This window comes from Hypomesus nipponensis, chromosome 22 (assembly GCF_054491055.1).
Source record: "Hypomesus nipponensis isolate SF chromosome 22, ASM5449105v1, whole genome shotgun sequence".
NCBI lineage: Eukaryota > Metazoa > Chordata > Actinopteri > Osmeriformes > Osmeridae > Hypomesus > Hypomesus nipponensis.
In genome coordinates, this window is record NC_140382.1 from 18,498,248 (window position 1) to 18,514,193 (window position 15,946).

A 15,946-nucleotide genomic window follows, 5' to 3' on the forward strand; every position below is an offset into this window, starting at 1 on the left:
TCAGCGCCTTCAAATCTTCAGCTATTAAAACCGTTCAGCTATCAAAAAATTCAGCAGTTTCAGGCCATGGGCGCAATGACTTTTCAGCTTTGTACCTATATGGTTGAATTAATATAAATCAATATTCATAATATTTTTAACATGGGTTTCCAATGGAGTTTTCTTTCAAACCCTTTCAAACTTCTTAAAACTTCTTCAACTTCCAAATCCTTCTTCTTCCTCAATCTTTCAGCTAGAGCCACCATTTAAACTTTAAAACGTTGACAAAACCCTAAACTATTTTTATATAATTCAGCTTTTTGATATCTATTAAACCTTTTTTTATATCACTGATTGTTTCATGACTTTTTCAAACCGTTTCTGAGATTTACATGGGTGTTTACGAGAAAGCCCAGAGTGCAGATTGAATCGTTTAGAGCGGAGGGGAGCTTCGGATGTTGTTCAAAACATATTTCTAGTTTGCCAGCATTGCCACAATTTTCGCTCTTCATGCTTCGTTTTTGGATCAATAGATAGCTAATTTTGTGCTGGTTGTAGACAGTTGTCTGTGGAATCCAAAAGACTTACACATTTGTTCAGAGCCCCACGAAAGCGAGACAAAGTCCACCTCTCGCCCCATAGAGTCCAATGCAAATGTGGTTACAAATTCGTCACAGAAAACAAAAAATAACAACATTTATAAACTGCCGTTATAGTCGTATTTCTGAACGCACAGACAAATAAAAGAAATCTCTGGTTTCGGCAGAGTCTTGGGTCTTGGAAAATATCTTTATTTTTTGGATTGGACGTATAGTTTTGCGTCTACGTTAACTTGTTTGAGGTGTGGATTCTTGCAAAATGTCTGGTATTCTCTGCCCTCAGCGCATTAGCAGCCATAGCTGCACCATCACCGTGGCAACCACACAAACAAGCGCCAGTCTCTTACACAGGTGATTGGTATTAGCTGATTAGCGGCGCCACAAGACAAGCGATTCAGTCAACTCGTCTCATTAAGACAAAGCACCACAACACAACAACTACCACTACTGATACTGCTATATCTTATGCCACACTACAACTACTAATTCTGAAGATGCTGCTAATATCTCTTACTAACTACTATGCTACTGTTTTGTTCTACTACGCCACGGAGTGCGTTCATGTGACCATGAGAAACCCGATAGCAATTGTCAGTTTATGCCAATAATACAATTACTCCGTTTACATGTGTAATTAGTAATGTGATTACTCAAACACTACATGATTCTTTGAAGTAAAAGTAGTTTATTCATAACTATTACAAATTATTTCCAAACAGTTTGGGTTGTGGTGGTAAAGGTGCTGTTGCTGACTGCAGCATGCCAGCCACCAATGGATGTGACATTGTTAGCAGGACCGCTGGCACCACCACCTGTGTTGAGCAACCCATTGGAGTCATGGTTGCTAGTGATGTTGGCAGTGCTTCCAGTTGTGGTGTTGGGGGAGCTGTTGGGGCCATCATTGCTACCTGTGACGTTGGTGCTGGCTGTGGCATTGGGGTAGCCATCATTGCTAGCTGTGACGTTGGTGCTGGCTGTGGCATTGGGGTAGCCATCATTGCTGGCTGTGACGTTAGTGCTGCTGGCTGTTGCATTGGGGTAGCCATCATTGCTAGCTGTGACGTTGGTGCTGCTGGCAGTGGCATTGGGGTAGCCGTCGCTGGAAGTGGCATTAACATGTGCGCCGGTAGTTGCGTTGTAGAGGCCGTCATTGCTAGCAGTGACGTTGGTGCTGCTGGCTGTGGCATTGGGGTAGCCATCATTGCTAGCTGTGACGTTGGTGCTGGCTGTGGCATTGGGGTAGCCGTCGCTGGAAGTGGCATTAACAGGTGCGCCGGTAGTTGCGTTGTTGGGGCCGTCATTGCTAGCTGTGATGTTGCTGCTGGCTGTGGCATTGGGGTAGCCATCATTGCTAGCTGTGACGTTGGTGCTGGCTGTGGCATTGGGGTAGCCGTCGCTGGAAGTGGCATTAACAGGTGCGCCGGTAGTTGCGTTGTTGGGGCCGTCATTGCTAGCTGTGATGTTGCTGCTGGCTGTGGCATTGGGGTAGCCATCATTGCTAGCTGTGACGTTGGTGCTGGCTGTGGCATTGGGGTACCAGTCATTGCTACCTGTGACGTTGGTGCTGCTGGCTGTGGCATTGGGGTAGCCATCATTGCTAGCTGTAACATTGCTGCTGGCTGTGGTATTGGGGTACCCATCATTGCTAGCTGTGATGTTGTTGCTGGCAGTGGCATTGGGGTAGCCATCATTGCTAGCTGTGACGTTGGTGCTGCTGGCTGTGGCATTGGGGTAGCCATCATTGCTAGCTGTGACGTTGGTGCTGCTGGCTGTGGCATTGGGGTAGCCATCATTGCTAGCTGTGACGTTGGTGCTGGCTGTGGCATTGGGGTAGCCATCATTGCTAGCTGTGACGTTGGCGCTGCTGGCTGTGGCATTGGGGTAGCCATCATTGCTAGCTGTGACGTTGGTGCTGGCTGTGGCATTGGGGTAGCCATCATTGCTAGCTGTGACGTTGGTGCTGGCTGTGGCATTGGGGTAGCCATCATTGCTAGCTGTGACGTTGGTGCTGGCTGTGGCATTGGGGTAGCCATCATTGCTAGCTGTGACGTTGGTGCTGCTGGCTGTGGCATTAGGGTAGCCATCATTGCTAGCTGTGACGTTGGTGCTGGCTGTGGCATTGGGGTAGCCATCATTGCTAGCTATGACGTTGGTGCTGGCTGTGGCATTGGGGTAGCCATCATTGCTAGCTGTGACGTTGGTGCTGGCTGTGGCATTGGGGTAGCCATCATTGCTAGCTGTGACGTTGGTGCTGCTGGCTGTGGCATTGGGGTAGCCGTCGCTGGAAGTGGCATTAACAGGTGCGCCGGTAGTTGCATTTTTGGGGCTGTCATTGCTAGCTGTGATGTTGCTGCTGGCTGTGGCGTTGGGGTAGCCATCATTGCTAGCTGTGACGTTGGTGCTGGCTGTGGCGTTGGGGTAGCCATCATTGCTAGCTGTGACGTTGGTGCTGGCTGTGGCATTGGGATAGCCATCATTGCTAGCTGTGACGTTAGTGCTGGCTGTGGCATTGGGATAGCCATCATTGCTAGCTGTAACATTGCTGCTGACTGTGGCATTGGGGTACCCATCATTGCTAGCTGTGATGTTGTTGCTGGCAGTGGCATTGGGGTAGCCGTCGCTGGAAGTGGCATTAACAGGTGCGCCGGTAGTTGCGTTGTTGGGGCCGTCATTGCTAGCTGTGACGTTGGTGCTGCTGGTTGTGGCATTGGGGTAGCCATCATTGCTCATTGTGACGTTGGTGCTGCTAGCTGTGGCATTGGGGTAGCCATCATTGCTCATTGTGACGTTGGTGCTGCTAGCTGTGGCATTGGGATAGCCATCATTGCTAGCTGTAATGTTGCTACTGGCTGTGGAATTGAGGTACCCATCATTGCTAGCTGTGACGTTGGTGCTGGCTGTGGCATTGGGGTAGCCATCATTGCTAGCTGTTACGTTGGTGCTGGCTGTGGCATTGGGGTAGCCGTCGCTGGACGTGGCATTGATGGTTCCGCCGGTAGTTGCGTTGTTGGGGCCGTCATTGCTAGCTGTGATGTTGCTGCTGGCTGTGGCATTGGGGTAGCCGTCGCTGGACGTGGCATTGACGGGTCCGCCGGTAGTTGCGTTATTGGGGCCGTCATTGCTAGCTGTGACGTTAGTGCTGCTGGCTGTGGCATTGGGGTAGCCATCATTGCTAGCTGTGACGTTGGTGCTGGCTGTGGCATTGGGGTAGCCATCATTGCTAGCTGTGACGTTGGTGCTGGCTGTGGCATTGGGGTAGCCATCATTGCTAGCTGTGACGTTGGTGCTGGCTGTGGCATTGGGGTAGCCATCATTGCTAGCTGTGACGTTGGTGCTGGCTGTGGCATTGGGGTAGCCATCATTGCTAGCTGTGACGTTGGTGCTGGCTGTGGCATTGGGGTAGCCATCATTGCTAGCTGTGACGTTGGTGCTGCTGGCTGTGGCATTGGGGTAGCCATCATTGCTAGCTGTGACGTTGGTGCTGCTGGCTGTGGCATTGGGGTAGCCATCATTGCTAGCTGTGACGTTGGTGCTGGCTGTGGCATTGGGGTAGCCATCATTGCTAGCTGTGACGTTGGTGCTGGCTGTGGCATTGGGGTAGCCATCATTGCTAGCTGTGACGTTGGTGCTGCTGGCTGTGGCATTGGGGTAGCCGTCGCTGGAAGTGGCATTAACAGGTGCGCCGGTAGTTGCATTTTTGGGGCTGTCATTGCTAGCTGTGATGTTGCTGCTGGCTGTGACGTTGGGGTAGCCATCATTGCTAGCTGTGACGTTGGTGCTGGCTGTGGCATTTGGGTAGCCATCATTGCTAGCTGTGACGTTGGTGCTGCTGGCTGTGGCATTGGGGTAGCCATCATTGCTAGCTGTGACGTTGGTGCTGCTGGCTGTGGCATTGGGGTAGCCATCATTGCTAGCTGTAACATTGCTGCTGACTGTGGCATTGGGGTAGACGTCGCTGGACGTGGCATTTACGGGTCCGCCGGTAGTTGCGTTGTTGGGGCCGTCATTGCTAGCTGTGATGTTGCTGCTGGCTGTGGCGTTGGGGTAGCCATCATTGCTAGCTGTGACGTTGGTGCTGGCTGTGGCATTGGGATAGCCATCATTGCTAGCTGTGACGTTGGTGCTGGCTGTGGCATTGGGATAGCCATCATTGCTAGCTGTAACATTGCTGCTGACTGTGGCATTGGGGTACCCATCATTGCTAGCTGTGATGTTGTTGCTGGCAGTGGCATTGGGGTAGCCGTCGCTGGAAGTGGCATTAACAGGTGCGCCGGTAGTTGCGTTGTTGGGGCCGTCATTGCTAGCTGTGACGTTGGTGCTGCTGGTTGTGGCATTGGGGTAGCCATCATTGCTCATTGTGACGTTGGTGCTGCTAGCTGTGGCATTGGGATAGCCATCATTGCTAGCTGTAATGTTGCTACTGGCTGTGGAATTGAGGTACCCATCATTGCTAGCTGTGACGTTGGTGCTGGCTGTGGCATTGGGGTAGCCATCATTGCTAGCTGTTACGTTGGTGCTGGCTGTGGCATTGGGGTAGCCGTCGCTGGACGTGGCATTGATGGTTCCGCCGGTAGTTGCGTTGTTGGGGCCGTCATTGCTAGCTGTGATGTTGCTGCTGGCTGTGGCATTGGGGTAGCCGTCGCTGGACGTGGCATTGACGGGTCCGCCGGTAGTTGCGTTATTGGGGCCGTCATTGCTAGCTGTGACGTTAGTGCTGCTGGCTGTGGCATTGGGGTAGCCATCATTGCTAGCTGTGACGTTGGTGCTGGCTGTGGCATTGGGGTAGCCGTCGCTGGAAGTGGCATTAACAGGTGCGCCGGTAGTTGCGTTCTTGGGGCCGTCATTGCTAGCTGTGACGTTGGTGCTGGCTGTGGCATTGGGGTAGCCATCATTGCTAGCTGTGACGTTGGTGCTGGCTGTGGCATAGGGGTACCAGTCATTGCTACCTGTGACGTTGGTGCTGCTGGCTGTGGCATTGGGATAGCCATCATTGCTAGCTGTAACATTGCTGCTGGCTGTGGCATTGGGGTACCCATCATTGCTAGCTGTGATGTTGTTGCTGGCTGTGGCATTGGGGTAGCCATCATTGCTAGCTGTAATGTTGCTACTGGCTGTTGCATTGGGGTAGCCATCATTGCTAGCTGTGACGTTGGTGCTGCTGGCAGTGGCATTGGGGTAGCCGTCGCTGGAAGTGGCATTAACATGTGCGCCGGTAGTTGCGTTGTAGAGGCCGTCATTGCTAGCAGTGACGTTGGTGCTGCTGGCTGTGGCATTGGGGTAGCCATCATTGCTAGCTGTGACGTTGGTGCTGGCTGTGGCATTGGGGTAGCCGTCGCTGGAAGTGGCATTAACAGGTGCGCCGGTAGTTGCGTTGTTGGGGCCGTCATTGCTAGCTGTGATGTTGCTGCTGGCTGTGGCATTGGGGTAGCCATCATTGCTAGCTGTGACGTTGCTGCTGGCTGTGGCATTGGGGTAGCCATCATTGCTAGCTGTGACGTTGGTGCTGGCTGTGGCATTGGGGTAGCCGTCGCTGGAAGTGGCATTAACAGGTGCGCCGGTAGTTGCGTTCTTGGGGCCATCATTGCTAGCTGTGACGTTGGTGCTGGCTGTGGCATTGGGGTAGCCATCATTGCTAGCTGTGACGTTGGTGCTGGCTGTGGCATTGGGGTAGCCATCATTGCTAGCTGTGACGTTGGTGCTGCTGGCTGTGGCATTGGGGTAGCCATCATGTCTAGCTGTGACGTTGGTGCTGCTGGCTGTGGCATTGGGGTAGCCATCATTGCTAGCTGTGACGTTGGTGCTGGCTGTGGCATTGGGGTAGCCATCATTGCTAGCTGTGACGTTGGTGCTGGCTGTGGCATTGGGGTAGCCATCATTGCTAGCTGTGACGTTGGTGCTGCTGGCTGTGGCATTGGGGTAGCCGTCGCTGGAAGTGGCATTAACAGGTGCGCCGGTAGTTGCGTTTTTGGGGCTGTCATTGCTAGCTGTGATGTTGCTGCTAGCTGTGGCATTGGGGTAGCCATCATTGCTAGCTGTAATGTTGCTACTGGCTGTGGAATTGAGGTACCCATCATTGCTAGCTGTGACGTTGGTGCTGGCTGTGGCATTGGGGTAGCCATCATTGCTAGCTGTTACGTTGGTGCTGGCTGTGGCATTGGGGTAGCCGTCGCTGGACGTGGCATTGATGGTTCCGCCGGTAGTTGCGTTGTTGGGGCCGTCATTGCTAGCTGTGATGTTGCTGCTGGCTGTGGCATTGGGGTAGCCGTCGCTGGACGTGGCATTGACGGGTCCGCCGGTAGTTGCGTTGTTGGGGCCGTCATTGCTAGCTGTGACGTTAGTGCTGCTGGCTGTGGCATTGGGGTAGCCATCATTGCTAGCTGTGACGTTGGTGCTGGCTGTGGCATTGGGGTAGCCGTCGCTGGAAGTGGCATTAACAGGTGCGCCGGTAGTTGCGTTCTTGGGGCCGTCATTGCTAGCTGTGACGTTGGTGCTGGCTGTGGCATTGGGGTAGCCATCATTGCTAGCTGTGACGTTGGTGCTGGCAGTGGCATTGGGGTAGCCGTCGCTGGAAGTGGCATTGACAGGTCCGCCGGTGGTTGCGTTGTTGGGGCCGTCATTGCTAGCTGTGATGTTGTTGCTGGCTGTGGAATTGGGGTACCCATCATTGCTAGCTGTGACGTTGGTGCTGGCTGTGGCATTGGGGTAGCCGTCGCTGGAAGTGGCATTAACAGGTGCGCCGGTAGTTGCGTTCTTGGGGCCGTCATTGCTAGCTGTGACGTTGGTGCTGGCTGTGGCATTGGGGTAGCCATCATTGCTAGCTGTGACGTTGGTGCTGGCTGTGGCATTGGGGTAGCCGTCGCTGGAAGTGGCATTAACAGGTGCGCCGGTAGTTGCGTTGTTGGGGCCGTCATTGCTAGCTGTGACGTTGGTGCTGGCTGTGGTATTGGCACCACCACCACCTTCAATGGCGGTTAGGTTGTCGGTCTTGGCGTAGACTGGGCTGGTGGTTTTGTTGGCAGGCACAAGGGCTTCCTCACTGGACTTGGCAGAACCACCAGTTGTAACAGAGACATCCAGTGTGACTAGAGGACTGTCTGACTCAACTTGGTTGGTATCAAGACGCACTTGAGGAAAAAGAGAAAGCGTTTTAAGAGCACAAAGGCTAAAATTATACAGCTTAGCAGTAAGTCAAAACTCACCCAAATCTTCGTGCCAATTGGAGTTCTCCAATAATTGAAGTCCTTTTTGGGTATTTATGGAATCATAATACTGCAGCACTAATGGGAAAGAACAGAGACAATGCATTTGCGCTACTAGTTCATGACAGTTAAGGACTAATTTCAGATGATACTGTATGCATTCTCACTACCTTATTAGCTTGAGGCAGAAGAATTCAGTACAAAATATCAGGTTAAAACTACAGTAGACTGATCATGTAGAGGACAAATGTTTTCATACCTTGCATGTAAGAAACAAGAACGGCATCTAATAAGTTATTTGTGTCATATTTAGCCAAATACTCTAGGTGGGTTCAAATGACTGTATACAATCCTAAAGTGACTGGCTTGGCCTAGGCCCCGTCCTAAAACCATTACACAGTAACAAAACCGGCTAATTTCAATTTACCGTCTCGGATTCGTTGCATAGAGATGTCCTCTTGATTCGCATTGCCAATGGGGGAACACAAGCCTGAAAAGAAAAAAAACAAAACAGTTGAGCCATCTGTCAAGACCAGAAAGCTTAGTGACAAGTCACACTGAATTAAATAAAACACAAACCTTTGAGTACACAAACAGTCAACACAAAATTCAACACCCTTGTAGCTGCCATTGCACAGTCGTAGCCAAGACAACAATATCACCTCATACCGTTTCTGACCCTTTTAAAGAGCCCCATACACCTGTAGTTCATCAAAGGATAACGATCAATTAAGTACCCACGTGAACTAATTGAATGCATCGCCCAATCAAATGTGCGCATTAAAAGTTTACTCATCAGTTAACAGATAGGCCTGAACACCGTGAATACTGAGTAACCTTTTATTTATGATGAATAATTTAATACATAGACCTACGCATGGGATGTGGCATGAGAACGATACAATTCTAAAGGAAACTGCAGCCAAACATCTGGGATCAGTACAAAATCTTGAGTTCTTAGATAATTAAGAGGACACAGAAGTATGGTTTGCTTTTTAGTGTCACTTATTTAATGGTCTCTTGAGGATTCTGAGGGGGAAGACACGTCTACATGTAAAAAGCAGCTCTTAGTGCAAGTGGGTTGTATGGACCAACTAGACACATGCATGCCCTTTGGATCATTGTTGGAATGCTGCTTCAGCATTCCAAGTATTGTTCTTTGAATCTTTATTCAACTTCTTCTATTTTTTCCGCGCAACCTTTCAGCGCCTTCAAATCTTCAGCTATTAAAACCGTTCAGCTATCAAAAAATTCAGCAGTTTCAGGCCATGGGCGCAATGACTTTTCAGCTTTGTACCTATATGGTTGAATTAATATAAATCAATATTCATAATATTTTTAACATGGGTTTCCAATGGAGTTTTCTTTCAAACCCTTTCAAACTTCTTAAAACTTCTTCAACTTCCAAATCCTTCTTCTTCCTCAATCTTTCAGCTAGAGCCACCATTTAAACTTTAAAACGTTGACAAAACCCTAAACTATTTTTATATAATTCAGCTTTTTGATATCTATTAAACCTTTTTTTATATCACTGATTGTTTCATGACTTTTTCAAACCGTTTCTGAGATTTACATGGGTGTTTACGAGAAAGCCCAGAGTGCAGATTGAATCGTTTAGAGCGGAGGGGAGCTTCGGATGTTGTTCAAAACATTTCTAGTTTGCCAGCATTGCCACAATTTTCGCTCTTCATGCTTCGTTTTTGGATCAATAGATAGCTAATTTTGTGCTGGCTGTAGACAGTTGTCTGTGGAATCCAAAAGACTTACACATTTGTTCAGAGCCCCACGAAAGCGAGACAAAGTCCACCTCTCGCCCCATAGAGTCCAATGCAAATGTGGTTACAAATTCGTCACAGAAAACAAAAAATAACAACATTTATAAACTGCCGTTATAGTCGTATTTCTGAACGCACAGACAAATAAAAGAAATCTCTGGTTTCGGCAGAGTCTTGGGTCTTGGAAAATATCTTTATTTTTTGGATTGGACGTATAGTTTTGCGTCTACGTTAACTTGTTTGAGGTGTGGATTCTTGCAAAATGTCTGGTATTCTCTGCCCTCAGCGCATTAGCAGCCATAGCTGCACCATCACCGTGGCAACCACACAAACAAGCGCCAGTCTCTTACACAGGTGATTGGTATTAGCTGATTAGCGGCGCCACAAGACAAGCGATTCAGTCAACTCGTCTCATTAAGACAAAGCACCACAACACAACAACTACCACTACTGATACTGCTATATCTTATGCCACACTACAACTACTAATTCTGAAGATGCTGCTAATATCTCTTACTAACTACTATGCTACTGTTTTGTTCTACTACGCCACGGAGTGCGTTCATGTGACCATGAGAAACCCGATAGCAATTGTCAGTTTATGCCAATAATACAATTACTCCGTTTACATGTGTAATTAGTAATGTGATTACTCAAACACTACATGATTCTTTGAAGTAAAAGTAGTTTATTCATAACTATTACAAATTATTTCCAAACAGTTTGGGTTGTGGTGGTAAAGGTGCTGTTGCTGACTGCAGCATGCCAGCCACCAATGGATGTGACATTGTTAGCAGGACCGCTGGCACCACCACCTGTGTTGAGCAACCCATTGGAGTCATGGTTGCTAGTGATGTTGGCAGTGCTTCCAGTTGTGGTGTTGGGGGAGCTGTTGGGGCCATCATTGCTACCTGTGACGTTGGTGCTGGCTGTGGCATTGGGGTACCCATCACTGCTACCTGTGATGTTGGTGCTGCTGGCTGTGGCATTGGGGTAGCCATCACTGCTACCTGTGATGTTGGTGCTGCTGGCTGTGGCATTGGGGTACCCATCATTGCTAGCTGTGATGTTGTTGCTGGCAGTGGCATTGGGGTAGCCGTCGCTGGACGTGGCATTGATGGTTCCGCCGGTAGTTGCGTTGTTGGGGCCGTCATTGCTAGCTGTGACGTTGGTGCTGGCTGTGGCATTGGGGTAGCCATCATTGCTTCCTGTGACGTTGGTGCTGGCTGTGGCATTGGGGTAGCCGTCGCTGGAAGTGGCATTAACAGGTGTGCCGGTAGTTGCGTTGTTGGGGCCGTCATTGCTAGCTGTGACGTTGGTGCTGGCTGTGGCATTGGGGTAGCCATCATTGCTAGCTGTGACGTTGGTGCTGCTGGCTGTGGCATTGGGGTAGCCATCATTGCTAGCTGTGACGTTGGTGCTGCTGGCTGTGGCATTGGGGTAGCCGTCGCTGGAAGTGGCATTAACAGGTGCGCCGGTAGTTGCGTTGTTGGGGCTGTCATTGCTAGCTGTGACGTTGCTGCTGGCTGTGACGTTGGGGTAGCCATCATTGCTAGCTGTGACGTTGGTGCTGGCTGTGGCATTTGGGTAGCCATCATTGCTAGCTGTGACGTTGGTGCTGCTGGCTGTGGCATTGGGGTAGCCATCATTGCTAGCTGTGACGTTGGTGCTGCTGGCTGTGGCATTGGGGTAGCCATCATTGCTAGCTGTAACATTGCTGCTGACTGTGGCATTGGGGTAGCCGTCGCTGGAAGTGGCATTAACAGGTGCGCCGGTAGTTGCGTTGTTGGGGCCGTCATTGCTAGCTGTGACATTGGGGTAGCCATCATTGCTTCCTGTGACGTTGGTGCTGGCTGTGGCATTGGGGTAGCCGTCGCTGGAAGTGGCATTAACAGGTGCGCCGGTAGTTGCGTTCTTGGGGCCGTCATTGCTAGCTGTGACGTTGGTGCTGGCTGTGGCATTGGGGTAGCCATCATTGCTAGCTGTGACGTTGGTGCTGGCAGTGGCATTGGGGTAGCCGTCGCTGGAAGTGGCATTGACAGGTCCGCCGGTGGTTGCGTTGTTGGGGCCGTCATTGCTAGCTGTGATGTTGTTGCTGGCTGTGGAATTGGGGTACCCATCATTGCTAGCTGTGACGTTGGTGCTGGCTGTGGCATTGGGGTAGCCGTCGCTGGAAGTGGCATTAACAGGTGCGCCGGTAGTTGCGTTCTTGGGGCCGTCATTGCTAGCTGTGACGTTGGTGCTGGCTGTGGCATTGGGGTAGCCATCATTGCTAGCTGTGACGTTGGTGCTGGCTGTGGCATTGGGGTAGCCGTCGCTGGAAGTGGCATTAACAGGTGCGGCGGTAGTTGCGTTGTTGGGGCCGTCATTGCTAGCTGTGACGTTGGTGCTGGCTGTGGTATTGGCACCACCACCACCTTCAATGGCGGTTAGGTTGTCGGTCTTGGCGTAGACTGGGCTGGTGGTTTTGTTGGCAGGCACAAGGGCTTCCTCACTGGACTTGGCAGAACCACCAGTTGTAACAGAGACATCCAGTGTGACTAGAGGACTGTCTGACTCAACTTGGTTGGTATCAAGATGCACTTCAGGAAAAAAGAGAAAGCGTTTTAAGGGCACAAAAAGGCTAAAATTCTACAGCTTAGCAGTAAGTCAACTCACCCAAATCTTCATGCCAATTGGAGTTCTCCAATAATTGAAACCTTTTTTGGGCATTTATGGAATCATAATACTGCAGCACTAATGGGAAAGTACCAGAGACAATGCATTTGCGCCACTGGTTCACGACAGCTTAAAGGACTAATTTCTCATGACTATGCATTCTCACTGCCTTATAAGCTAGTTTTAAAACCAACTACAAGTCAAAACTACAGTAGATTATGTCGCGATTTTATACCTTGCCAAGTTAACATGCCGCTTTAAATTTCAAGAATGGCATCTAACAAGTAATTTGTCATATTCAGCCAAATACTCTAGGTGGGTTCAAATGACTATACAGACTTTTTTGCCTTTGCCGCTCAGGAAAACGGCTTTGGCGCGTGCCAAAATTCTCTATGCAGGAAAAACCCTGGTATACAATCCTAAAGTGACTGGCTTGGCCTAGGCCCCTTCCTAAAACCCTTACACAGTAACGAAATCGGATAATTTCAATTTACCGTCTCGGATTCGTTGCATAGAGATTTCCTCTTGATTGGCGTTTCCAATGGGGGAACACAAGCCTGAAAAGAAAAAACAAAACAGTTGAGCCATCTGTCAAGACCAGAAAGCTTAGTGACAAGTCACACTGAATTAAATAAAACACAAACCTTTGAGTACACAAACAGTCAACACAAAATTCAACACCCTTGTAGCTGCCATTGCACAGTCGTAGCCAAGACAACAATATCCCCCCATACCGTTTGTGACCCTTTTAAAGAGCCCCATACACCTGTAGTTCATCAAAGGATAACGATCAATTAAGTGTCCAGGTGAACTAATTGAATGCATCGCCCAATCAAATGTGCGCATTAAAAGTTTACTAATCAGTTAACAGATAGGCCTGAACACCGTGAATACTGAGTAACCTTTTATTTATGATGAATAATTTAATACATAGACCTACGCATGGGATGTGGCATGAAAACGATCACAATTCTAAAGGAAACTGCAGCCAAACATCTTGGATCAGCACAAAATCTTGAGTTCTTAGATGTTTTAGAGGACACAGAAGTATTACACATCTACATGTAAAAAGCTGTGCTTACTAAGTGGGATGTATGGACCAACTAAACACATGCATGCCCTTTGGATCATCCTGAAAGCTTTCCTCACTTGACCAATTGTCTATGTCTCCTGAGACTAAACGCTAAATACATCAATCCTTGGATTTACAATGTGTCCTCTAAAATGCAGCTGTCCTCAATGTAAAGTTGGATAAGGGGAGGCAGAGCTGAATATGTTTAAGTTGTGTTCTATCATTATGTTTTAACACAAGACAAAGCTTGTCCAAGACTTGTAAACTAAAGGCAATCTACAACCACAGAACTGTGTTGTGAAATTCTCTTGTATTGTTACTGCTTAAGCAATAAATTCACTGCAAGCAGAGATGAGCTCCTGGATCTAATACTGACAAGCTAAATGCCAGGACAAGGTTGTCAATGAAAAATAAAAATCCAATAGAAGCTGACACAAGATTCTAAAACCACTGAGAAACTCAATTAAGTGCCTAATGGTTGTCAAACTAGAAGGCTCAGACTTGTAAGAGCCAAGTGCTACCAGAGAAGACAGCACATGTTAGAACACTGGATCATTTAACAGTGCTGCTAGATTGCCTGATAAAGCTGGACCCAACCCATAAATATGACATACGTGAAGTAAAAGTAGTTTATTCATAACCATCACAAATTATTTCCAAACACAGTTTGGGTTGTGGTGGTAAAGGTGCTGTTGCTGACTGCAGCATGCCAGCCACCAATGGATGTGACATTGTTAGCAGGACCGCTGGCACCACCACCTGTGTTGAGCAACCCATTGGAGTCATGGTTGCTAGTGATGTTGGCAGTGCTTCCAGTTGTGGTGTTAGGGGAGCTGTTGGGGCCGTCATTGCTACTTGTGACGTTGATGCTGCTGGCTGTGGCATTGGGGTAGCCATCATTGCTAGCTGTGACGTTGGTGCTGGCTGTGGCATTGGGGTACCAGTCACTGCTAACTGTGATGTTGGTGCTGGCTGTGACATTGGGGTAGCCATCGTTTGAAGTGGCATTAACAGGTCCGCCGGTGGTTGCGTTGTTGGGACTGTTGTTGCTAGCTGTAACGTTGCTGCTGGCTGTGGCTTCCTCACTGGAGTTGGTAGAACCACCAGTTGTAACAGAGACATCCAGTGTGACCAGAGGACTATCAGACTCAACTTGGTTGGTATCATCACCTACTTGAGGAAAAAAGAAAGTGTTTAAAAGGGAACAAAGTCAAAGAGCCTACAACTTACCATAAATCAGAACTCACCCAAATCATCGTGCCAATTGGAGTTCTCCATTAATTGAAGCCCTTTTTGGGAATTTATGGAATCATAATACTGCAGCACTTATGGGAAGGTAGATACATTGCATTTGTGCCACTGGTTCATGACAGCTTTAAGGACTCATTTCTCATGCTACTGTATGCATTCTCACTGCCTTACTACCTTGAGGCAGAAGAACTAAGAAGTTTTAAAACCAATTACAGCCAAAAACTACTTTAGACTGATCGAAGTAAAGACGTGTGTTTTCGGACCTAGCTAAATGAGCAAACATTACCGCTTCAAGTTTCAAGATGGGGATTTAAAATGTTTGTCATACTTTGCTCAATAGTCTAGGTGGGTTCAAATCATGACTGCATACAATCATAAAGTGACTGGCTTGGCTTTGGCTTATGCCCCTTAAACCATTACACGGTAGCCTAACGAAATCGGATAAATTCAGTTTACCGTCTCGGTTTCGCTGCACAGAGATGTCCTTTTGATAATGATCCATCAAGTACCGACGACAATGAATATAATGCATTGCCCAATAAAATGTGAGGTGCGAATGATATCCCGCTTGACGAACAATCATTTAAACTAAGACTATTAACGTGGCTGTTTAGTCAAATTTGCACACTGTTTTTTTGGAAAGATACTTTCAATTAGTACCTTTGAACTTACAATCATGTGTGCCTAGGAAATGTCGTAAATGGGTTTTCTTTGACATGTTGTTTCTTGTGATGGTTTGCACCTCATATCTAACCTTCTCCAGCTCTTTGATATGTCCCCTGGCTCACCTCGAATCCTGTATCCATCATCTCTCCCTCCACCTCTAACCCAGTATCCATCATCTCTCCCTCCACCTCTAACCCTGTATCCATCATCTCTCCCTCCACCTCTAACCCTGTATCCATTCTCTCTCCTTCCACAGTATGGGATAGTCCTTGATGCAGGCTCCTCCCACACTGCTGTGTACATCTACAAGTGGCCATCCGACAAGCAGAACGGCACTGGTGTAGTCAGTCGGCACACAGAATGTCATGTCAAAGGTAGAGGGGGAGAGAGAGGAGGGAGGGAGAAGGGGGAGAGAGAGGAGGGAGGGAGGAGGAGGGGGAGAGAGGAGGGAGGGAGGGAGGGAGGGAGGGGGATAGAGAGGAGGGAGGGAGGAGGAGGGGGAGAGAGAGGAGGGAGGGAGGAGGAGAGGGAGAGAGAGGAGGGAGGGAGGAGGAGAGGGAGAGAGAGGAGGGAGGGAGGAGGAGGGGGAGAGAGAGGAGGGAGGGAGGAGGAGGGGGAGAGAGAGGAAGGAGGGAGGAGGAGGGGGAGAGAGAGGAGGGAGGGAGGGAGGAGAGGGAGGGAGGAGAAGGGGGAGAGAGAGGAGGGAGGGAGGGAGGGAGGGGAGCGAGAGAAGGGAGGGAGGAGGAG

General features: G+C 49.0%; 3 protein-coding genes across 4 annotated transcripts in view; 1 reads left to right on the plus strand and 2 right to left on the minus strand.

The window, feature by feature from the left end:
- Positions 1-15,946, plus strand: part of LOC146237028 (ectonucleoside triphosphate diphosphohydrolase 2-like) — a 77,197-nt gene that overhangs the window by 56,530 nt on the left and 4,721 nt on the right. The window contains exon 2 of one of the 2 annotated variants that reach the window (XM_084686986.1): positions 15,456-15,573. In XM_084686986.1, the coding sequence (XP_084543112.1) occupies positions 15,456-15,573 (118 nt within the window). Of the gene's footprint in view, positions 1-14,868; positions 15,574-15,946 lie in introns of those variants that run through there. The other variant, XM_084686985.1, reaches the window with a different exon arrangement.
- Positions 1,244-8,418, minus strand: LOC146237035 (uncharacterized). Its single transcript, XM_084686952.1, has 6 exons — positions 8,357-8,418; positions 8,205-8,267; positions 7,778-7,855; positions 5,525-7,702; positions 2,129-3,868; positions 1,244-1,486 (listed from the first exon to the last, which is right to left on the minus strand). Exons 1-6 carry the CDS (start codon positions 8,406-8,408, stop codon positions 1,284-1,286), a joined length of 4,314 nt encoding a protein of 1,437 aa, XP_084543078.1. The 5' UTR covers positions 8,409-8,418; the 3' UTR covers positions 1,244-1,283.
- LOC146237036 (uncharacterized) lies at positions 10,261-12,913 on the minus strand. The gene is made up of 5 exons (XM_084686953.1): positions 12,855-12,913; positions 12,705-12,767; positions 12,211-12,288; positions 11,325-12,134; positions 10,261-10,583 (listed from the first exon to the last, which is right to left on the minus strand). Exons 1-5 carry the CDS (start codon positions 12,904-12,906, stop codon positions 10,261-10,263), a joined length of 1,326 nt encoding a protein of 441 aa, XP_084543079.1. The 5' UTR covers positions 12,907-12,913.

Coding starts and splice junctions, on each gene's coding strand:
- LOC146237036 (XM_084686953.1), bottom strand. CDS start 12,906: ATGGCAGCTACAAGGGTGTTGAATTTTGTGTTGACTGTTTGTGTACTC. Junction 12,768..12,854: donor GACTGTTTGTGTACTCAAAG/GTTTGTGTTTTA, acceptor TTTTCTTTTCAG/GCTTGTGTTCCCCCATTGGA. Junction 10,584..11,324: donor CCCCAACAACGCAACTACCG/GCGCACCTGTTA, acceptor CCAATGCCACAG/CCAGCAGCACCAACATCACA.
- LOC146237035 (XM_084686952.1), bottom strand. CDS start 8,408: ATGGCAGCTACAAGGGTGTTGAATTTTGTGTTGACTGTTTGTGTACTC. Junction 7,703..7,777: donor CAATTGGCACGAAGATTTGG/GTGAGTTTTGAC, acceptor TTTTTCCTCAAG/TGCGTCTTGATACCAACCAA. Junction 1,487..2,128: donor CAGCAGCACCAACGTCACAG/GTAGCAATGACT, acceptor CCAACGTCACAG/GTAGCAATGATGGCCCCAAC.